We start from the raw sequence: 25,923 nt of genomic DNA on the forward strand, positions 1-25,923 counted from the left end.
CTGAGCCGTAAGCGGCAAGTGTTAGGCCCCATGCACACGGCAGTAAAAATTCTCTGTAATTGCGGACCATAACACGGTCCTATTGGCCGCGGACACCTTTCCATATCGCTGCAGATAGGTGTCCGTGCCGTAGAAGTGTACCGCAAAAGACATTTCCTATCTTTTGCTTTTTACGGGCCATGCTCCCATGTTTTGGAGAACGGGCCGAAAATCCGGGCCACGGCCTGCAGCCGTGCCCGCAGTTGCGGCCCGTTATTACGGGCACTGCCGTGTGCATGAGGCCTTATACAGTGAATAGTAGAGCAGGGAACTGACGTTCCCCTGCTCTACTATAGCATTCAACTGTATCTGCATCCTGAGGACGCAGATACAGTTAAAACTGGGAATAAAAATGAAATGCGCAAGGTGTCCTCGGTTATCTGCACTTAATTTTGGTTTCAGTTTTTTCAAATTGATTGCTCAGCCCTCCCCTGTACAGTGGTTCATCGTATTCTGGACATATTATGAGATGACACGGAAGAGACCATCTTGCATGGAGACGATGAATGGAAAAGGGGATGAGCAGCGACCACGTGTCGCAGGAATCGTGACCAAATTATTGAGAAGAATACAAGACATTCTGGAGAAGCCCGGTCCATAAGGTCTCCAGAAGTCCGCACCAACTTGACGCCACTTGTATCATATCTCAAGATTCTTCTGGTTTTGCGGGTATCACTCAATCTTCAGAAGACGTTCTGCTACAACGTAAGGTGATTTCAATTAAAACCTCTAGAACCAAACATGGTTTCGGGATGGAGTAAAGCCAGGGTTAGAGATTCCACATCAGGTACGGAAGTCTGGGTGGCCTCAGTGATTGTGATCAGCGCCCGACGTTACTACACGCAATTCTTCTACCTTCAGTCGCTCATTTTTACCTCTCATTGAACCCTACACATAGCTGAGCACTGGTATTATAAGTCCGGTGTACACAGTGCAAATATTCTGCTTCTCCACGTCTGGGCGACACGCAAGAGGTTAATAAGTGTGCGGCGTCTCTCATTTCTGGAATAGTCCATTATACACAGCACCTTTTTCCAACAGCTGTTTCAAGGGCAGAACTTGGCAGATCGGTAAACGTTTTAAATTAAAAACAGAAATTTCATCCTGGAACGACGGGACGGAAAGTCGCGAGATAAAAAACAAATGTATATATAGGAAGAAAAGGATCCAGGACGCCAAACTTCTCGTCCAGCATCTGATGATCCAGAAAAACAGTCCCAATGCTGGTTACTAGTGGAATCTGCAGATGGTCTGGAATAAGAAGGTGCTGGAGGCTGAAACCCAAGCACAGGGAAGTATCCGCGAAGGAAAACGGATCAGAGCTCGTGCTCGCGAGATCCAGAATACGGTGGTAATGCGTTTCAATGTGGACTCGCACATAGAGCTGTATAAGGGTTCTTTAGGGCTCATTCACACCAACGTGAATGGAGTCCGTGTGACAGCCGTTAAAACAACAGCTGTCACACGGACCCATGCATTGCAACGGGGCTGTTCACACTCCATGGAAACAACGGTCGTGTAAACATTCATTACTGGCCATAATGCACACAGTCATGTAAATCCTTGGAACCAGTAGGGGACTAAAGCTGGTCCAGACACACTGCATGAAAGTCAACCAGACCAGCTGACCTTCTAATATGTATCGGGTGGCTCCTCCTCTTCATCAGGGGATCGACTACCATGTTGGATTTCAGCATAGAGTCTGCTGCTCCGGGATTAGACCAGCCTGGACAATGCCATGATCCGGTTCCTCATTGTTTATACACAAAAATAGGAACATTTCACTTGACCTTGACCTCTGGTTTTACAATATTTCTACTAATTGTTCATAGTTTACAAACTGAAGTCTCGCAACTTTACGTGAATCTGCAGCTAATTTGTTGACACATTTAATGGTAGGAAAACATATGACTAATGACCCGAGGGAGCACGAGATGAAGCCGAGCTGAACGTGTTATTTAAAGGGGTTTTCCCCATCATAGAAAGTGAAGACCTATGGCCAGGCTAAGCCATCACTTTCTGATCATGGCGCTCCGACCCCCGCCGATCCTCAGAATGAAGGTGCTGCAGCCCTGATCCATAATATAACTGTGTGCATGATTGTTGGCTTTGTTTTAGCGCCCCCTAGTGGCAGGTGCTACAGAACTTGTGGTTAAGTAGTGTATTCGGATTAATAAATCATTCGCACATCTCAGACTGGAGCATCTTCCTCTTTGGAGTTCATTCACGCAGCTATATTTTCATTTCTTATTGAGAAAAGTAGGTTAAACTTTAATGGAAAAGATTTTGCTAAATGTTTCTTGTATGAATATGCGATGGTGTAAATGAGCTCTCGGACTCATGTTGGGAGGCTCCTAAACGTCACCGCGGCCTCCTCATAACATAAGACCATCGGATCCATGGTAGCGAGAGAATTACCGTTCACCGGTAGTGGAATTATTGTGCAGCGTATTACACGAGTAAATCTCATCCACGCGCGGTGGAAAGTGATGCAGAAAATAAACCGCGGCGCACGTCGTGCCAAGTTCTGCTGCCGAGTAGCGGCTTATTTGTAGCACATTTTGCCCATTGAGTTCAATCAGAAAGTCAAAATTCGCACGTAATGCCAAATGTTGTGGATTTTGTTGCAAATAGAAAAATAAATCTCTACAATTTCCACTTTACTCTCACCGCCCCTGAGCGACGCACCGCCGCTCCTCCGACTGGGATGACGTTACTTCACATGTGACCGCTGCAGCCAATCACAGATACAACCCGTGTGAACTTACCCCAACAGTAGAATATTCTAAAGCATTTTGGTTTTTAGTCACATAAATGTTTCCTATAAATCTCCTAAATGAGGGTTCACCCACTAACGTCGATCGTCTGCACTCATTAAACGGATCAATGATTGTGAGCATGAAGACAAACTATCGTTAGGGTTCCCCTACATGGCCCGTCCTGGGTCGTGTAAACGAGCGCCGATCAACGAGCTCCTTTGCTCCTTTCACAAGCTCGTTACTCCGCTCGCTCGTCCCCATAGATTATTACCATGTGGGCAGCGCGTCTCCCAGTTTACACCCCCGATGTGCTGCCGGCAATGATAATATTTTAGGTTTAGGCAGCTAAAACGATACGATGAGCAGATGAACGATCGTTTGCTTGTACATCAGCCGATCACTGTGTACCCAATCATTCCCCCGATCATTGGCCCGGACAGCCCCTTTACTGATATCATTGTCCTCACCATTATTGATGATGTTCAGGTCTATACTGGGTTTACACGGACAGATATGCGTCCATAAGGCGATAATTACAGGTCGATCGGCGCTGGTTTAAATGTCCCTTTACACAGGTCAATGTTACCTGTATCTAGACGTAAGATCGTAACTACAATTGTTGGGTTCCCATAATGTGGCAGCGCATCCTCTGCTTACACGGGGACATGTGCTGCTGACTATGAGGATTTTTAGGGCAGCATGAAAGCAGAAAGCAGCCGATGAACGAGCGTTTGTTGTATGTCGGCTGATCGCTGCCCGGTTTATACAGGGCAATGATCGGGAACGTATTGGTATGGCCGGCTGTACGTGGATGGTGGAGCTTCATCTAAACATACCATTATGTACGGTGCAATGTCTGATCGCTGGGGGTATCCATGTCAGTCTACAGATAGTGACTGGAGCGGGGGCCATGCATGTGAACCACCGCTCTATTCACACAAGGGGGAGACCTGCGTTCTCATGATCACCGAGGGTCCCAGCAGTTACACCCCCAGCGAGCAGATATTTATCACCTATCCTTGGGATAAGCAAGATGCTATGTGACCTATGGGAAAACCCTTTATCCCCATAATGACCGCCAATACTCCTTTTAACAACAGCCATTTTCGGGCTTTATGGCACTGTAGAATTAGCCCTGCTCTTGTCCTGTGCCATCCTAGAGCAGGTGCTCGTGTCCTGTGCCATCCTAGAGAGGGTGCTCATGTCCTGTGCCATCCTAGAGAGGGTTCTCATGTCCTGTTCCATCCTAGAGAGGGTGCTCGTGTCCTGTGCCATCCTAGAGCGGGTGCTCGTGTCCTGTGCCATCCTAGAGCGGGTGCTCGGCTGTCTAATGAATGCAACCTTTGATTGTGGTTAACCCTTTGACCGCCACGAGCAAGAGTGACCATGGCATGATCAAAGGGGGCTCCCATCTTTAATTGGGTCACTGGGTATCCTGGTGACCTGATTGGGGACTGAGGGGCCCCTGTGCAGTCAACCGTGGGGGGTTATCTGTACACTCCGCCTGCTGTCGGGGCGCACTAACGGCCTGTGTCATCGGGACACGGATCATAAAGTAGCAGCACACACAAGTCTGTAAACATGTCACATAATAGTCCCTCAGGGTGTGTTCACATCTGCGTTAGGATGGAAAGGTCTGACGGAACCCGTCAACGGAAAGGCAAACGGAAACCATAGCTTTCCATTAAAATTACCATTGCTATCTATCTCATATCTATCTATCTCATATCTATCTCATATCTATCTATCTATCTATCTATCTATCTATCTATCTATCTATCTATCTATCTATCTATCTATCTATCTCATATCTATCTATCTATCTATCTATCTATCTATCTATCTATCTATCTCATATCTATCTATCTCATATCTATCTATCTATCTATCTATCTATCTATCTATCTATCTATCTATCTATCTATCTATCTATCTATCTATCTCATATCTATCTCATATCTATCTATCTATCTATCTATCTATCTATCTATCTATCTATCTATCTATCTATCTATCTATCTATCTATCTATCTCATATCTATCTATCTATCTATCTATCTATCTCATATCTATCTCATATCTATCTCTATCTATCTATCTATCTATCTATCTATCTATCTATCTATCTCATATCTATCTATCTATCTATCTATCTCATATCTATCTATCTATCTATCTATCTCATATCTATCTATCTAATATCTATCTATCTATCTATCTATCTATCTATCTATCTATCTATCTATCTATCTATCTATCTCATATCTATCTATCTATCTATCTATCTATCTCATATCTATCTATCTATCTCATATCTATCTATCTATCTATCTATCATCTATCTCATATCTATCCTATCTATCTATCTATCTATCTATCTATCTATCTATCTATCTATCTATCTATCTATCTATCTATCTATCTATCTATCTATCTATCTATCTATCATCTATCTCATATCTATCTATCTATCTATCTCATATCTCTCTATCTCATATCATACATACCCATATATCATACATCTCTCTATCTCATATTATATACATACCCCATGCCCTCACAACATCTCCCCAGTACTTGGGAGCAGCCATTTGTTTGTGTATTTCAGGTTGCAATCTGTATACACAGCACTTCACAAACAGCATGGAAGTGTCGGAGCTTAAAAACAAACAATGAGAAGGAAATGAGAGGAGAAAGAAAATAAACAGGTTCTAAGGAGGTGAGAAAAGCATAAAATCCTCCATGTAAAATTGGCCGGGCCCTCTGACAACGTAAGGTCGACAAGGCCTGGCAGACCCTGAGCCGAGGACCAACACCGGGAGGAGATTTCTCTCCTTAATACCTTTGTTTCTCCAGGAGATAAGTGGCGCCCAAAGTGCTGCTCATCTCTTTTATTAATATGGACATTCAGCCAAGTGAAAGGTGAATATTAATGGGGGACTGAAGGATTGCCATAAAGAGCTAAAGAAGATGATCGTGCATTGATATGATATGTCGGACTTCTACATTGGTCGTATCTGCTGGACGTCTCGCTGGGGTGGATCTAAGTTGAGTTCCAGCAAAACTATTCCTGCTCCCCCATCCTGGGTATAAAAGTGAGAGTGACTGTATTGTTTTCTAGGGTGGGGGGAGCAGATATAGAGAGACCCATTGAGTCTCTGAAGTGCGGAGGGTGTCCTGCTGAGAGCAGCCCGAGGATGGGACAATTAGTGACATAATATGGTCTTTTAATTGTCCCAATGGCTCTTTGTGCAGGGTTTACAGCTGCCATAACCCCTCCTATATTGACAAAGCCCTCCATATTACTGCTGTATTGTCCTTAGGATTGATGTGTGAAAGGTATATGAGTGTGTGTTTGTGGGGGGTTTATAGGGTGGATTTTATCAATACCGAGTCCCAGGGGGTTACTAAAGGAAGCCAAAGACATAGGGTGGCTGTGGGATTGTTTGGCCAGAAGTCGTTAACTCCAGTTACCCCATACATGAGTATTTCAGTGGAGTATAAAGAGACACCTCTGGCGCCGCTATATCTGGGAGCAAAAGATCCATCATATCGGTTCTCGCCGATGGCAGTCCTGATCCGAAGGTTCCATACAGATGTGATTGTCAATGGATCCTGCTGATAAAAATGGAAGCTCTATGGCCAGATATAGACGTGTTGTAGCTGTTCTCCGTCTCCCAGAGTAAAGGTCCTCTGACACAGTCCGTCCTAGGCCGTGCATGCGAGCGCCGATCAACGAGACAGTGGCACTTGTTTGCTCCTGTCAAAAGGAGCTACGTATACTCGTTACTCTGATCGCTCATCCCCATACATTTCTATCATGTCGGCAGCACGTCTACCTGTATAGATAGATAGATATGATATACATAGATAGATATGAGATAGATAGATAGATATGAGATACATAGATATGAGATAGATAGATAGATAGATAGATAGATACATAGATAGCAGCCTCAGTCCAACGCTCTTCAACATCTACATCAATGAACTGGCCACAGCTCTGGAATCCTCCTCAGCACCAGGTCTCGCCCTCCATGACACCCAGGTGAAATTCCTGCTGTATGCAGATGACCTTCTGTTACTATCACCAACCGAGAAAGGTCTCCAAGACAACCTGCAAATCCTAGAAAAATTCAGCTCCACGTGGGCACTACCCATCAATGCCAAGAAAACCAACATCATGGTGTTCCAGAAGAGAAACTCAAAATCCCCCAGGCACCCGACCTTCACACTAAATAACGCCACAATCACAGCGACCGACAGGTACACTTACCTGGGCCTAGAAATCAACCAATCAGGAAGCTTTAAACAAGCCATAGAGATTCTGAAAGACAAGGCGTGCAAAACCTTCTATGCCATCAGACGAAAACTCTATCATCTCAAACCACCAGTGACGGTCTGGCTGAAAATCTTTGACTCCATCATCTCCCCAATCCTCCTGTATGCCAGTGAAGTCTGGGGTCCGGACACATACCCAGACTGGTCAAGGTGGGATTCCAGCCCAACAGAAATCTTCCACCTAGAATTCTGCAAACACCTTCTCCAAGTCCATCGGAGCACCTCAAATAGTGCCTGTCGGGCAGAACTGGGCAGATTCCCACTACACCTCACAATCCAGAAGAGGGCGCTATCATTCTGGGCCCATCTACACAGCAGCAGGCAAAGTTCCTATCACCATAAAGCCCTGTTACACCAAGGGGTCCCAGGTAAACCAGGCCCCCCAGAACATCTCACCCTGACCCGGCCTGAAGAAAATGTCACCCAGCGCGGCCTCACAAAAGCCGAAATCAAGAAGACAATAAACAAAGGCCAAGAGGAATATATCAGTGACTGGAGGAACGACATAAAGACATCCCAGAAACTGACAATATACCGGAGTCTACAGCGGGAATATAAACTGGCGCCATATCTGGAGAAACTGCCAAACCCCAGAGACAGACAGATCCTGAGCCGCTACAGACTGAGCGCCCACAACCTGCTCATCGAATCCGGGCGCCACAGACAGACCTACAAGCCCAGGGAGAGCCGACTGTGCCAACAGTGCGACCAGGAGGCCGTGGAGGATGAGGCCCACTTCCTGCTACACTGCTCCAAATACTCAGCAGTGAGGGACACTCACTTCAGGAGACTCTCTGATCTCTTACCGGACTTCAGCTCCATGGAAGAGGAAGAGAAACTCTACATCCTGCTGGGTGAAGAGGAAACCACAGTGGGCACAGCGGCACAATATGTCACTGCATGCCATGGACTGAGAGAGACATGATATGCCATGGACTTGTATAACCCCGACCCTAGATGTGTCCCTATCCCCAAGCCCTCATTCCCTATCCCTCATTCCCTTACTTCTTACTTGCTTTGGCAATGCTAATATGTATTTGGTCCTGCCAATAAAGCTTCTTTGAATTTGAATTTGAATTTGAATTTGATATGAGATACATAGATAGATATGAGATACATAGATAGATATGAGATACATAGATATGAGATACATAGATACATAGATACATAGATAGATATGAGATACATAGATAGATATGAGATACATAGATATGAGATAGATAGATATGAGATACATAGATATGAGATAGATAGATAGATAGATATGAGATAGATATTAGATAGATAGAGGTTTTTTTCGTTATAGATAGATAGTTAAAGGAACAGTGTCACCCAAAAAAAAAAAAATTATATCAGTTTGATGTTAGTGTTTTATTAAAAACTTTGTGTGTTACTTTTTTTTATTTTTTTACTTTTTCTTCCCTATGGGGGCTGCCATTTTTTTTTCCATTTCTGTATGTGTCGATTAACGACACATACAGACATGGAATACGGCAGCTACAGTCCCATAGGGACTGCAAACGGGGCCCGTTCCATCCACTATGGTGTACGCCGTCTGTGTGGGAACGGCGCATGCACCGCTCCCACACAGTCCAAGTTGAACTGAGCGCCGTCCGGCGCCATTTTCCTGTAGACCGGAAGTCGCGGCCGGACAGTAAGATTACTACTTCCGGTCGCGGCTTCCGGACTTGTGCACTTGGAGCGGCGGCAGCAGACAGAGCGGACGGACCGGAGGGAGCGGCGGCGACTGGAGCAGGTAAGTGATTTCTATGTATGTGCGTGTTTCAGTGTGTTTTACTAGTGTATGTAAACCTTCTACACTGTGTGTTAGCTCAAAAAATGGCGACACACAGTGTAGGAGGTTAGACCGTTCAAACCCCTCATTTCTCCCGGCACTAGCCAGGATAAAGGAGGGGGGGATTCTGAGAGCTCACTAGAGCGAGGGATTTTTTTCCAATTTTGCAGCATAAAGCAATGTGGTTGCTTTACCACATGCAATGCTGCAATTTTGGGAATTGCTCCATCTAGTGACCAGTGCTGGGAAATATTATAAATTAGAATCTAATTTATAATATTTCCTGACTCGTGAAAAAAATAAAAAAAATTAGAACAATGTTTAATCACCTACACACTAATTGTTTAACTAAAAAAAAAAATACATTTTTTGCTGGCAACACATTCCCTTTAAGAGATAGATAAAAATATATGATGGATAGATAAATATGAGGTACACAGTAACTGCTTTTATCACTATACTATCTTGTTCCTGTCATTATAACATACTGTATATATACAAACATACACATATATACCCACAGACATATATATGCACACACACACACACACACACACATATATATATATATACACACACACGCACACATATATACATACACACACACACACACATATATATATATATATATACACTACCGTTCAAAAGTTTAGTGTCACTTAGAAATTTCCTTATTTTTGCAAGAAAAGCACAGTTTTTTTCAATGAAGATAACATTAAATTAATCAGAAATCCACTCTATCCATTGTTAATGTGGTAAATGACTATTCTAGCTGCAAATGTCTGGTTTTTAATGCAATATCTACATAGGTGTATAGAGGCCCATTTCCAGCAACCATCACTCCAGTGTTCTAATGGTACATTGTGTTTGCTAACTGTGTTAGAAGGCTAATGGATGATTAGAAAACACTTGAAAACCCTTGTGCAATTATGTTAGCACCGCTGTAAACAGTTTTGCTGTGTAGAGGAGCTATAAAACTGACCTTCCTTTGAGCTAGTTGAGAATCTGGAGAATTACATTTGTGGGTTCGATTAAACTCTCCAAATGGCTAGAAAAAGAGAGCTTTCATGTGAAACTCGACAGTCTATTCTTGTTCTTAGAAATGAAGGCTATTCCATGCGAGAAATTGCCAAGAAACTGAAGATTTCCTACAACGGTGTGTACCACTTCCTTCAGAGGACAGCACAAACAGGCTCTAAACAGAGTATAAAGAGAAGTGGGAGGCTCCGCTGCACAACTGAGCAACAAGACAAGTACATTAGAGTCTCTAGATTGAGAAATAGACGCCTCACAGGTCCTCAACTGGCAGCTTCATTAAATAATACCCGCAAAACGCCATTGTCAACGTCTACAGTGAAGAGGCGACTCCGGGATACTGGCCTTCAGGGCAGAGTGGCAAAGACAAAGCCATATCTGAGACTGGCTAATAAAAGGAAAAGATTAATATGGGCAAAAACACACAGACATTGGACAGCGGAAGATTGGAAAAAAGTGTTATGGACAGATGAATCGAAGTTTGAGGTGTTTGGATCACACAGAAGAACATTTGTGAGACGCAGAACAACTGAAAAGATGCTGGAAGAGTGCCTGACGCCATCTGTCAAGCATGGTGGAGGTAATGTGATGGTCTGGGGTTGCTTTGGTGCTGGTAAAGTGGGAGATTTGTACAAGGTAAAAGGGATTTTGAATAAGGAAGGCTATCACTCCATTTTGCAACGCCATGCCATACCCTGTGGACAGCGCTTGATTGGAGCCAATTTCATCCTACAACAGGACAATGACCCAAAGCACCTCCAAATGATGCAAGAACTATTTAGGGAAGAAGCAGGCAGCTGGTATTCTATCTGTAATGGAGCGGCCAGCGCAGTCACCAGATCTCAACCCCATAGAGCTGTTGTGGGAGCAGCTTGACCGTATGGTACGCAAGAAGTGCCCATCAAGCCAATCCAACTTGTGGGAGGGGCTTCTGGAAGAATGGGGTGAAATTTCTCCCGTTTACCTCAGCAAATTAACAGCTAGAATGCCAAAGGTCTGCAATGCTGGAATTGCTGCAAATGGAGCATTCCAAGACCAAAGCAAAGTCTGAAGGAGAAAATTATTATTTCTAACCTTGTCAATGTCTTGACTATATTTTCTAGTCATTTTGCAACTCATTTGATAAATATAAGTGTGAGTTTTCATGGAAAACACGAAATTGTCTGGGTGACCCCAAACTTTTGAACGGTAGTGTATGTATATATATATACACACACACACACACACACACACATATTAGGGCTGGGCAACTATGACCTAAATCAAAATCATGATTAATTGAACATGTAACCTCGATTACGATTAATGAACGATTTTTTTAGGCCACACCCATTTGCATGACACACCCCTTATTTGCATGCTACGCCATTGAATTCATATGCATTCCCTGAGCCTGCTGTATACCACTGTATATAATATACTCCCTGACACTGCCCCACACAGTATATTCCAGTTAAGGAGTTAGGGACTCGCAAGTCTGGGGATCCTTGTCGTGGATTGCGAGCTTGCGTCCTTTTGGCCAAAATGATTACTAATACCCCAGGTATTTTTCATTATTATGTATATTCGCTTCTCTTGGACACAGCCGGGTCTTTGATGCTGGGAGAGCATGGTGTGTTGTTGTTTGGCATAGCAAGCAGGGTAGCCCGCTCTATGAACTATCAAGGCGTCACAAATAGGCTTCTACCTGGCTATACACGTTGTGCCTCATGACGTACACACTATCCCTCCATGTTTCACACACTTGCACCCCATTATCCACTTATTTCTATTGAGGCACCTCTCATTACTGCCCCCTATACTTCACTTATAGTATTACACTTGCACACACACTATTCATTTATTATTTCTTACTACACATCCCATGCACCACACACACCACTCCCCTCAAGACCAGTGGGAGTGGCTATTATTATTATTTAAAGCACCTGCTCACTCCTTCATCAGCGTTTCTGACCTGGTTGTGTTCATTTGTAAGTATGGCCTTTTTCGGTGTTTTTACAGTATATTGCCCCCATAGTGCTCCCCACACATTATAATGCCCCTATAGTTGCCCTCTGCACAGAATAATGGCCCTACAGCTGCCCCCCAACTGTGCCTGATAAAAGATATACATCCGTCTAGCAGGACATTTTCGAGCACTTCATGCTTCCCTCTGCTGACAAGCTTTATGTAGATGCGGATTTCATTTTCCAGCAGGACTTGGCACCTGCCCACACTGACGAAAGTACCAATACCTGGTGTAATAACCACAGTATCACTGCGCTTGATTGGCCGGCAAACTCACCTGACCTAAACCCCATAGAGAATCTAAAGGGTATTGTCAAGAGGAAGATGAGAAACCAGACCCAGCAATGCAGACGAGCTGAAGGCCGCTATCAAAGCAACCTGGGTCTCCATAACACCTCAGCAGTGCCACAGGCTGATCGCCCCATGCCACGCCGCATTGATAACACCTCAGCAGTGCCACAGGCTGATCGCCTCCATGCCACGCCACATTGGTGACACCTCAGCAGTGCCACAGGCTGATCGCCCCATGCCACGCCGCATTGATAACACCTCAGCAGTGCCACAGGCTGATCGCCCCCATGCCACGTCGCATTGATAACACCTCAGCAGTGCCACAGGCTGATCCCCTCCATGCCACGCCGCATTGATAACACCTCAGCAGTGCCACAGGCTGATCGCCTCCATGCCACGCCGCATTGATAACACCTCAGCAGTGCCACAGGCTGATCGCCCCATGCCACGCCGCATTGATAACACCTCAGAAGTGCCACAGGCTGATCGCCTCCATGCCACGCCACATTGGTGACACCTCAGCAGTGCCACAGGCTGATCACCTCCATGCCACGCCGCATTGATGACACCTCAGCAGTGCCACAGGCTGATCACCTCCATGCCACGCCGCATTGATAAAACCTCAGCAGTGCCACAGGCTGGTCGTCTCCATGCCACGCCGCATTGATAACACCTCAGCAGTGCCACAGGCTGATCACCTCCATGCCACGCCGCATTGATAACACCTCAGCAGTGCCACAGGCTGATCTCCATGCCACGCCGCATTGATAACACCTCAGCAGTGCCACAGGCTGATCCCCTCCATGCCACGCCGCATTGATAACACCTCAGCAGTGCCACAGGCTGATCGTCTCCATGCCACGCTGCATTAATAACACCTCAGCAGTGCCACAGGTTGATCGCTTCCATGCCACGCCACATTGATGCAGTAATTCATGCAAAGTCGGAGCCCCGACCAAGTATTGAGGGCAGATACTGGACAGACTTCTCAGTAGGATGACATTTCGGTATTAAAAATAATTTTTGAAATTGGGCTTATATAATATTCTAGTTTTCTGAGACACTAAATTTTGGGTTTTTATTCACCCATAAAAAGCTTGCTGTGCGTTTTCCGTAACTCCCACACACTACAAAGGAGAGAGCCGGGTTCTCCTGATTGGTGGGGGCCACAATGATGGGAAGTTTAGTCTTCACATAAAGATGTTATTGAAAGACGCACGGTTTTGCATTTGTCTAGTGATTTCCAGCGCGGTACATGCGTTACATTTACACGTTTCTCATCATCACATGTGATAACTTGATTTACATTGAGATCAGTTTGGTTATAATGCGTGCGGAGTGATCTGATTAGACGTCCATGTTTACATGCTGAATAATATCTGTGATCCCTGAGCTGTGAGTCTGACGCGTTTCATGGCGGACTGCAGCCGTGTAGACATGCTTAGGAAAGCACCGGCTTTGTGGTTATTTTATGTGTATTTTTCTTCTGTCTACAAAGGGGTGTCAGGTTTAAAATGCTATAAAATGTGTTAGAGTTTATGGACTTTAAATAGAAGAGTAAGTCACTTCCTCCAGTGAAACACAAGAAGTTTCCGTGTGCTCGGCTCCATGCTAGGAGAATATGTTTATACCTTCACAGGATTGTGTGAACATTTTATGTGCGGTTGCCAGCAAGGTGTGTTATAAGAGATTATTATGTTGTAGAAAACAATATGGTATGTGTGTACAGTGCTTAAAAAATGTCCAGAAACTGTGTTTATAAGCCAAGAGTATTCAAGGAGATTAGATAGATAGATAGATAGATATATAGATAGATAGATAGATAGATAGATAGATAGATAGATAGATAGATAGATAGATAGATAGATAGATAGATAGATAGATAGATAGATATGAGATAGATGATAGATATGAGATAGATGATAGATATGAGATAGATGATAGATATGAGATAGATAGATATGAGGTAGATAGATAGATAGGTAGATAGATATGAGATAGATAGATATGAGATAGATAGATATGAGGTAGATAGATATGAGGTAGATAGATATGAGATAGATAGATAGATAGATAGATATGAGAGATAGATAGATAGATAGATAGATATGAGATAGATAGATAGATAGATATGAGGTAGATAGATATGAGATAGATAGATATGAGATAGATGATAGATATGAGATAGATGATAGATATGAGATAGATAGATATGAGGTAGATAGATAGATAGGTAGATAGATATGAGATAGATAGATATGAGATAGATAGATATGAGGTAGATAGATATGAGGTAGATAGATATGAGGTAGATAGATATGAGATAGATAGATAGATAGATAGATATGAGAGATAGATAGATAGATAGATAGATAGATAGATAGATAGATAGATAGATAGATAGATAGATAGATAGATAGATAGATAGATAGATATGAGATAGATAGATATGAGGTAGATAGATATGAGGTAGATAGATATGAGGTAGATAGATAGAAGATAGATAGATAGATAGATAGATAGATAGATATGAGAGATAGATAGATAGATAGATAGATAGATAGATCTTTTGTATTTTCAAAGTAGAAGCTGTAAAGAACTTTACCCCTTTGAACACTCATCCTTCCTCCCCCTATACACCAGCAGACACCCCCTCCCCCCTATACACCAGCAGACACCCCCTCCCCTCCTGAAGCTTTTCCCCTATGTATTTAATAATATGTCTCCTATTACCAAAGATTAAACAAGTCATTATTACTCAAGTAAACGTAACAAACTCTGTGTTGTCCCACTACCCCCACCATCCACCACCCTGAGAGTCCTGGCTTATTTGACGCCCAATACCAAGGATGACGCTGCAGACGTGACCTCGTTATAACACGATATGATGTGGGACACAGCAAACGTATCTTACAATCGGAGAGGCTTCAGAAGTTCAGACCGCAGGGTAACATCCCTACGTTTTGTTGGCCCAACTTTCTAGGAACAGATATGACTAAGAAATGACAGAATAACGTTTTCGACGACTTGGTTGGACAATTCGAGGATTTGGAGAACTTCTAATAAAGCATCACTGGTATATAAGTAATTTGCGGATGTAAAGATATTATTGTCCTTCCTGTATCAGCCTCCTACAGACACTGAGCTCTCGCCTCATACATCTTCCAGTGGTTGAGCCTCCTGCATGCAGCATATTGAACTTGTCACCGCTGAATGGACATTTAAGATAAATAATTCCACGTTTGTAAAGCCATCGATCTTCAGAGAGGCAGCTGCACTCAGCCGGCCCCAGAGCTCTTCACAAAGACAAGAACACCAAGACCCCCGCATATTGATCCCGGCCCTGAGCCTCCCTACACACAAGGCCCCGCAGTCAATTATTACATGGACTCCTCCATCCCCAGTCTATGAGCCTCAGCATTGACCAGCAGCAGGACAGACCATGTACTACACACAGGGGGGTGGGGGGGCTCACTACGTCTCCCAGCGGTACAGACCATGTACTACACACTGAGGACACGGGGGGGGGGGGGGGTCACTACATCTCCCAGCAGTACAGACCATGTACTACACACAGGGGGGGGGGTCACTACATCTCCCAGCGGTACAGACCATGTACTACACACAAGGGGGGGGGGTCACTACATCTCCCAGCAGTACAGACCATGTACTACACACAAGTGGGGGGGCGGTCACTACATCTCCCAGCAGTACAGACCATGTACTACACACAGGGGGGGGGGTCACTACATCTCCCAGCGGTACAGACCATGTACTACACACAAGGGGGGGGGGTCACTACATCTCCCAGCAGTACAGACCATGTACTACACACAAGTGGGGGGGCGGTCACTACATCTCCCAGCAGTACAGACCATGTACTACACACAAGGGGGGGGGGTCACTACATCTCGCAGCAGTACAGACCATGCACTACACACACGGGGGGGGGGGGGGTCACTACATCTCCCAGCAGTACAGACCATGTACTACACACAGGGGGGGGTCACTACATCTCCCAGCAGTACAGACCATGTACTACACACAGGGGGGGTCACTACATCTCCCAACAGTACAGACCATGTACTACACACGGGGGGGGGGGGACACTACATCTCCCAGCAGTACAGACCATGTACTACACACAGGGGGGGGGGGTGTCACTACATCTCCCAGCAGTACAGACCATGTACTACACACAGGGGGTGGGGGTCACTACATCTCCCAGCAGTACAGACCATGTACTACACACAGGGGGGGTCACTACATCTCCCAGCAGCACAGACCATGTACTACACACAGGGGGGGTCACTACATCTCCCAGCAGTACAGACCATGTACTACACACAGGTGGGGGGGTCACTACATCTCCCAGCGGTACAGACCATGTACTACACACAGGGGGGGCTCACTACATCTCCCAGCAGTACAGACCATGTACTACACACAGGGGGGGTCACTACATCTCCCAACAGTACAGACCATGTACTACACACAGGGGGGGTCACTACATCTCCCAACAGTACAGACCATGTACTACACACGGGGGGGGGGACACTACATCTCCCAGCAGTACAGACCATGTACTACACACAGGGGGGGGGGTCACTACATCTCCCAGCGGTACAGACCATGTACTACACACAGGGGGGGTCACTACATCTCCCAGCAGTACAGACCATGTACTACACACAGGTGGGGGGGTCACTACATCTCCCAGCGGTACAGACCATGTACTACACACAGGGGGGGCTCACTACATCTCCCAGCAGTACAGACCATGTACTACACACAGGGGGGGTCACTACATCTCCCAGCAGTACAGACCATGTACTACACACAGGGGGGACGACGACTCTACATCTCCCAGCAGTACAGACCATGTACTACACACAGGGGGGGTCACTACATCTCCCAGCAGTACAGACCATGTACTACACACAGGGGGGGGCACTACATCTCCCAGCAGTACAGACCATGTACTACACACAGGGGGGGGCACTACATCTCCCAGCAGTACAGACCATGTACTACACAGGGGGGGGGGGGGGGTCACTACATCTCCCAGCAGCACAGACCATGTACTACACAGGGGGGGGGGGGGGTCACTACATCTCCCAGCAGCACAGACCATGTACTACACAGGGGGGGGGGGGGGTCACTACATCTCCCAGCAGCACAGACCATGTACTACACAGGGGGGGGGGGGGGTCACTACATCTTCCACTCATCACATTTCTTTTGTCTATAATTTATTGAACACATTTGTTGTTGCTTTTCTCTTTGCCGGTGTCATAGCGGTGTATCAGAGTCATTAACGTCATATAATGAGTGATAGGATTATATAATACGCTGATGATAAAAATAATGATGAAGGAATAACTGATATTATTAGTATTGGTAGTAATGTATCCAGCTGCGCTCAGGACCCCTCCACCCCACCCTGCCACCAGCTCTCCCTACAGCAACTGAGCCCAAAACTCCTGCTCCAGGGTCTATATAGAATCAGCCGCCAATCACCATGCAGAGCGTTGTCTCCTATTGGCTGTCCTTTATCAACAAATGGCTAATTAGCATAAAGTGCCAGTGTGTGATTGGGCAGGCTGCTTGCCTGTCACGGTAAGTGCCCTCCCCCTTTGCCATGGATCAAAGTCAGCAGGCTTGTAGCTGCAGTACAGAGTAGGAGCAGGATACAGTGATACATTGTATGGGGTCTATGGGGATCGTATGAAGACAGCCTGGATGCTGCGCTGTACAGGAGGGCAGGGGGTGCGCTGCCGGCTGCCGCTGGATTGTGGGTGGTGGGTGCAGAGGGCAGGATGTCGCTGAGGAAGGAGTGAGCTCCCTGCCTGGGGCTGCTAACGATGTCCCTATGGATGCCAGCCCCGTGTCCCACCTGAGAAGAAGGCTCCTGCTGCCCATTTGCACCATGCTCTTCCTCTGCCTCTATATGTTCTACTCCTGCGCCGGCTCTTGCGCCTCTTTCCCCAGCCCTAGCGCTCCGGCGCAGCCCGGAGTCCTGTCCCAGCTGCTCCTCCGACCAGAGCCCCGACCACCGGCTGAGGACACGGCGTCCATCAGCAGCTTCTACAACGGCTCCGGGAGCAAGAAGCTGCCCCAAGCCATCATCATCGGGGTGAAGAAAGGGGGAACCCGGGCCCTGCTGGAGTTCCTGAGGGTCCACCCTGACATCAGGGCTGTGGGGGCTGAACCCCACTTTTTTGATAGGAATTATGACAAGGGACTGGACTGGTACAGGTGAGACCCTAATATATACAGATATTCTACCTATAGAATTGTATTCAGAAATATTGATCTATTATTTTATTATCTATCTAATTATATATTATCTATTTATATCTCTCTCATAATATCTATCTATGTATCTCTCTATCTCATATCTATATCTCATATCTTATCATAATATCTATCTATCTATCTATCTATCTATCTATCTATCTATCTATCTATCTATCTATCTATCTATCTATCTATCTATCTATCTCATATCTATCTATCTATCTATCTCATATCTTATCATAATATCTATCTATCTATCTCATATCTATCTATCTATCTATCTATCTATCTATCTATCTATCTATCTATCTATCTATCTCATATCTATCTATCTATCTCTCTCATATATATAATTTTATTATCTATCTACCCCCTTAAGATAAAGCTACCCATAGTAGTAATAGAGACTTTACATCTTAATCTCTGGTGATCAAAACTAACAAAAGCCTCCAAAAATTTAAAAAATAGTTTAAAGTGTCGAAAGGGTATTCCATGGCAATGGCCGAATCTCCCGATCAATCTGTATAACGGCCTGTGTAGCCTGGACCCCGGGTGTTACCGGAGGAGATCCCATGTAAAACACTCATCCAGCCAGTGAAACCCTCTTCTTCTTCTTCTTCGTCCTTTTCCCTTGGGGTCTCCGTCTCCAGAACAAGGTCTTTCCTGGGAAGATAAGGGTGCAGGCAGGGGGTCTGCTTTGTACACATCCATAATGTATAAGGGCTCAGTCATGTAACACAGAGTGGGGTCACTCCCTCCCCGCACCGCGCAGCCCAATTATTATTGATTTGGGGGTTTACATGCGGTTTAATAGCTAAAGTGTCTAACAAAAATGACCAAGTGCCCCCATTATCCTGGAGATGAAAAGCGGCTGTAACCTCAGACCAGCATTACATCCCGGGTACATAGAGGGAGACCCCGGGCTGCTCTGATCATCATCTGGGGGGGGGCTGTTTAAATCCAATCTGTAGAGTCAGAAATTAAGCAACAATAAACTATTGATTTTATTTTTTTTCCTAACCACTTTATGTGTCCCTGCTCGGGGATCTGTCTATCACTCACCAGAGTGCGGCTCCCACATCCATTATATATGTAGAGTGGAGTTTATCAATTATACTAGAAATACCGGACAAGCAGATCCATGGGACTGCAACTTTTAACATTGAAAGAAAATAGTTTAAAAAAAAATAATTACAAAATGTTTGTACTTTCCTGGAACGGAATGAGTTTATATATATTTTATGTTTGACTTGTATCTACTGCTTGTTTTGGACACAAGAAGCGGCTTTGCGGCCATGAGCGCCGCTGGTCTGTCCTGGGCTTCACATCACATCAGGTTTTACCTGCCTGAAGTCCGCAGCGGGTGAGAGGTTTGATGTGCAGAGTTGTAGTGATCCCTATTGAGGATTAGAGGGTATTGCATGTCCCTGGAGCTGTTGGCCCGGAGAGGATCACATAATCTAGAAGAGGGCGTAGAACTTTTATCTCATAGGACACCAGTCAAATTATTTCTGCGTTAACCCATCAGACTTAAAAAAAATAATTAAAAAAAATTATTAACAATATATATATATAAGATTTTCTCTCAATCCAAATTAAGGAAATTAAAATTTGGCAATTTTTTTTTACTATTAAAGATATTTTTTTCCACTGATATATGTATATTTCTTATACTATATATATATTATTTTTTTTACCACTATATATCAATTAATTTTTTTTACTATTGTGAGATATGTATATATATTTTTTTATTTAGTTTTTTTCATTTTATTTTTCATTTATTTTACTATTAGGATTTTTATTTTTTTATTAAGACCTATTTTTTATGTATATATAATTTTTTCGTTATTCCTTATAGTTGCATATATTCCTTTGATTTTTCTTCTAATGTTTAGATGTTTGAAGCTTTTGTTTTTTTTACCAACACAAGGGCTTTTAACAGAGAAAATGTCATTATTTTTTTCTATTGCCCCCCCCAATAATGAGCCTTCACAATGTGCAAATATCCTAATATTCCCACAACATCTTCTTTTGAACTTCTATTCCTGACGGAGATCAAGTTGATCACTGTATACGCATCATCTCTAACATGCAAAGCTGGAGAAGTCGGAGAACATAAATATTTATTTGTGTTTTTTCTTTTCTTTTATGCATTCTTTTTTCTCTTCTTTAATCTGTCTTCAAAAAAAAAAAAAAAAAAAAAGATAGACTTGTTACGACACGGATGTGAACATTCATTACCACACACAAAAAAATGCCTTGGGAAGATTCTTTGTCATAATAATGTTTTTGTTCTGCCCTTTACGCTCAAAACCTTTGTACTCATTCATTGAAAAACTTTTGCCTACTCCCTTTAAGGGAAAAAAAAAAGGACAATTTGAAACCTCAACCTTTTCACATAAATAACAAAGAAATTTTCAGCAAAATTGAAATGGGATTCATTTATAGGAATTAGATTTAATTTTTAGAAAAAAACAACTACAACCTCAATGCCAGGCGGCTGCCTGGGCAGATTAAAGGGGAGGTAATGTTGGCATATTGTGGATATTAAAGCGTACGACACTCACGTAAAGCATCAGGTGTTCAGCCCAAAAAGTCTATAATTCACTGTATATGTGTGTAAAGATGTTCACAAGTGTATAACAGGCTGCAATGTCCCCCTCCTATTCTGTATAAATATGGGAAAAAAATACTTATAAAATATTAACAGCAAAAATAATAAATATATAAATATAACAACAAAAATCCCAAAACAAAAAACATTAAAAAATATAGTTCAGAAATAGATTTCTATTTTTTCATGAGTTTTTTTCTCTTTTTTATTACATATACTATTCATTTATCTAGATTGGTGTGTATAGCAGCCAAACATTTTTTGTCCTTTTAGTTTGTCCTTGTGCAGAAGTAACTTTTGTATATCATTTATGTGTTTACTTGATTCTTAACGCTCAAGTCATTTTTTTGAATACATTTTTTTGTGACCTCTTCTATTTCCATGTATATACCGTGGTCCAGACTATGTATATATTTTATGACCGGGAGTTGACTAGGGACGTTTTCCAGTGTCGGCGCAGGATTGTTGCACTTGTAGGTTAAGGCTGTGTTCAGTGGAGCACATGGGTATAAATGGTGGCCGTGATAAACCATACAAGGAATATGGCATTTTAACTCCTTTGCTGCCAGCTTCAGCCATCCATCCGTAACATACAGGAGCAATCTTTATTTTCCCAGACTCAGGTGACGGGCCGACAGCTCCTCATCCTCCTATCACAGCACAGCAGGGACATCATTAATGACAGCTCTTCATCCTCCTATCACAGCACAGCAGGGACATCATTAATGACAGCTCCTGTTCTAGGTGTTAGTCTCACGCATGTAGGGGGGATTTGTTCTGTACTGGGAGCATTCTGTGGTCTGCAGTAGATACAGTAACTCGTAGTCTCTCCTTCCATCTCCGCACCATAGCGGGGCCCCTGCTGGCCATAGACGCACCAATATTTCACAAGATATTAAAAGTAACGTGCGATAAGGCGGAAACAAAACCATTTACAACCTATACATATGTCTTCCCTCTGTTGAAAAATTTAGGACATATCTTCTTTTTTTTTTTTTTTTTTAACTCTTCCAAAATTGATGTGATGGGTAGATTTTGTGTACCGTGATGCATAATACGTCAGTGCTATATACAGAACATTGATTGGGGGTAAATATTTGCAGTAGTTACTGTTTCCAGACTGAGATATATGTTAAAGACGGACCCTTAGCATGAGGGGGGCAGAGAGGGGGGGACATTAAAATGCATTATTTGTGACCGTCCAGTGAGGTCAGCGGTATAAGACATTTATGTCAAGGAGGGGGCCAAGAACCTCACACTACAACCATTGAGTTGCCTTTGGCCAGATATATCACCGGGCTGGTTATTCCGTGTCTACAATTCCCAAAAGTCTCAGTATTATTATTCATCTCGCGATAAAGTTGTGTAATGTCCTATATATAATAAACAGGTGACCGCAGTATAGGTCGGGCTCTGGAACGTACAGCTTATAAATAACACTAACATTCATTCTCCATTCAAAAAAGTGCCGGATGATGTAAGTGAACACAAAGGAAAATCATGCCCCCTACTGTACAGTATAAGGAAAAGGAAAATCATGCCCCCTACTGTACAGTATAAGGAAAAGGAAAATCATGCCCCCTACTCTACAGTATAAGGAAAAAGAAAATCATGCCCCCTACTCTACAGTATAAGGAAAAGGAAAATCATGCCCCCTACTGTATAGTATAAGGAAAAGGAAAATCATGCCCCCTACTGTATAGTATAAGGAAAAGGAAAATCATGCCCCCTACTGTATAGTATAAGGAAAAGGAAAATCATGCCCCCTACTGTATAGTATAAGGAAAAGGAAAATCATGCCCCCTACTGTATAGTATAAGGAAAAGGAAAATCATGCCCCCTACTGTACAGTATAAGGAAAAGGAAAATCATGCCCCCTACTCTACAGTATAAGGAAAAGGAAAATCATGCCCCCTACTCTACAGTATAAGGAAAAAGAAAATCATGCCCCCTACTGTACAGTATAAGGAAAAGGAAAATCATGCCCCCTACTGTATAGTATAAGGAAAAGGAAAATCATGCCCCCTACTGTACAGTATAAGGAAAAGGAAAATCATGCCCCCTACTGTACAGTATAAGGAAAAGGAAAATCATGCCCCCTACTCTACAGTATAAGGAAAAGGAAAATCATGCCCCCTACTGTACAGTATAAGGAAAAGGAAAATCATGCCCCCTACTGTACAGTATAAGGAAAAGGAAAATCATGCCCCCTACTGTACAGTATAAGGAAAAGGAAAATCATGCCCCCTACTGTACAGTATAAGGAAAAGGAAAATCATGCCCCCTACTGTACAGTATAAGGAAAAAGAAAATCATGCCCCCTACTCTACAGTATAAGGAAAAGGAAAATCATGCCCCCTACTGTATAGTATAAGGAAAAGGAAAATCATGCCCCCTACTGTATAGTATAAGGAAAAGGAAAATCATGCCCCCTACTGTACAGTATAAGGAAAAGGAAAATCATGCCCCCTACTGTACAGTATAAGGAAAAGGAAAATCATGCCCCCTACTCTACAGTATAAGGAAAAGGAAAATCATGCCCCCTACTGTACAGTATAAGGAAAAGGAAAATCATGCCCCCTACTGTACAGTATAAGGAAAAGGAAAATCATGCCCCCTACTGTATAGTATAAGGAAAAGGAAAATCATGCCCCCTACTGTACAGTATAAGGAAAAGGAAAATCATGCCCCCTACTGTACAGTATAAGGAAAAGGAAAATCATGCCCCCTACTGTATAGTATAAGGAAAAGGAAAATCATGCCCCCTACTGTATAGTATAAGGAAAAAGAAAATCATGCCCCCTACTGTACAGTATAAGGAAAGATCGTCATGAAAAGCCACCCAAATGATTCCATATTATTGGCTCGGAGTGTAGTCGCTTCTGGTGTAAAGTTACAGAAACACTAAGAAGTTGTCGCTCTCATCACGAAGAGAACTTTATGTTTGTGCAGCGTGAAACCACTAGTCTTGGGTTACTGTCCACTTAAAAATATAGTGTTACGACTCCTTCAGAGAAAAAACAATTGTAACTAATGGGACCGATCAAAAATACAAAATTGGAAAAAAATTGTTTTCCAGCCAGAAATGGAGTAAAGCTGCCCATACATGACATGAGTCCATCTGCCCCCCCCATTCACGTACCCCATTAGCCCTTTTTGCTTTATGATTGCAGGACTGCTCGATTGTATAAGCAACATAGCGATAGTACTTGTTTTGAGGGGCCAAAATGACCACCAAAAATGAACGCTCCTTCCAAAATTTAACCGGCCTGTGTAGACACAATTAGATCGGATATATTGAAGAAGCTTAAAAAATGTTCTTGGCCTCTGGTCGTTGGCAGAACTGGAGTGTAACAGCCGTCTGTGGGAAAGGCGAATGTCCAATCCGTTATCCTGTGGGACAGTAGTTTTGATATGTGTGCACGGATGGATGGTGTTAAGGACGGAAATGTCAATGGAAAAACATTGTAATGTTCTGGTGGGGTGAATGTTGTGTCCGCGAGCAGCCTTTGGTGTCATATAAAGTTCTTGTACAGCGGAATCATAGACGCCAACAAAAACGTAACAACCACCGGAAATGACCGCAGTTTTATGTGTATGTTTAATATTGGGGGTAATACTGTCTGCAATTAAGGGGACACTAAATGTCGTAGTGGATTATATACATATCTATGACCATTGTCAGCCCTTTTGAATATTTTTTTTACTGGTTCCGGCGCAGTTGCCCATCGTTTTCCGTATTGTTTATTTGAGGAGGTGATTCTAATATGATATAAAATATATATTCGACAATGGGATAGGTCAGAGCGGCTGCTTTACACCTCTGGTGCCATCCACTATCCAGCAGAAGATTGTTGGGGATCCCGTCAAATAAGTCATGTCTATGGCCAGCTTGGACTGGGGGTACCACAGGTGTAAATACTTCCTTCGTGGTGTTGGCCTTCTCTGGGAATTGGGTTTGTCTTTGTTGAGCAGTGGTTTGGGCTTCAATATGGCCGCCCTCCACGTTGTGCTTGTAATGAACATACTCCTATTACCCTCCCTACTCCACAAACTTGATATATATGAATATTTATGATAATATATACGCCACCCCCCCCCCCCCCCCCCCATCCAAAAAATGTACTAAGAAGTCTTCCGGTCCAGTAATTCAACTAAAGTCTCTACACATCCAGGAATGGCTGATAACAGAGAATATTCTGCACTCATCTAGACAACAAATGTCAATACCACGTGAAGAGCCACTTTGCCCATTGTAGGGAAGGGTAGTTTTTTTTTTTACCTAACATTCAATGACTATACAGATTGAAGGACGCCATTTTGTAAAGCAACCTTAAAGAACTGTTTTGTTTTTTTTTGCCCCTCCCCCGTTTGCGGATGTGATAATAGTGTAATGTAGACATGTGTATTGACTTACCCGGTACTGTAATTCACGAAACGCCGTGGGGTCACGTGATTTGTATTCGGACTCCCTGCATCCTATATCATGTGCTGTAGTAACCGGAAGTCGTGCTCTCACTACAAGTCTATGAGGGCCTAGATGTGAGTCTCCTAGACTCGTATCAGGAGACTGACCTCCGGTCTCAACATATGGAGCTGTAGGATTTGAGTTGTCCGAATGAAGATCACGTGGCCTGAAACGGTGTCCCGTGAAATACAGCACCCGGTAAGTTAATACACAAGTCTACATAACATTTGAAAATGAGGGGGAGGGCCGGAGTGCTTCTTTAAGCCCT

At 43.6% G+C, this 25,923-nt stretch overlaps 1 protein-coding gene across 1 annotated transcript in view; it reads left to right on the forward strand.

Moving 5' to 3' along the window:
• Positions 1-17,951: 17,951 nt before the first annotated feature.
• LOC142666289 (heparan sulfate glucosamine 3-O-sulfotransferase 3B1-like) overlaps positions 17,952-25,923 on the forward strand; it is a 22,647-nt gene continuing 14,675 nt past the window's right edge. Inside the window, exon 1 of the mRNA XM_075846271.1 lies at positions 17,952-18,528. Coding sequence (XP_075702386.1) covers positions 18,143-18,528 — 386 coding nt within the window. The 5' untranslated portion in view covers positions 17,952-18,142. The remainder of the gene's footprint in view (positions 18,529-25,923) is intronic.

This window comes from Rhinoderma darwinii, chromosome 13 (assembly GCF_050947455.1).
Source record: "Rhinoderma darwinii isolate aRhiDar2 chromosome 13, aRhiDar2.hap1, whole genome shotgun sequence".
Lineage (NCBI taxonomy): Eukaryota > Metazoa > Chordata > Amphibia > Anura > Rhinodermatidae > Rhinoderma > Rhinoderma darwinii.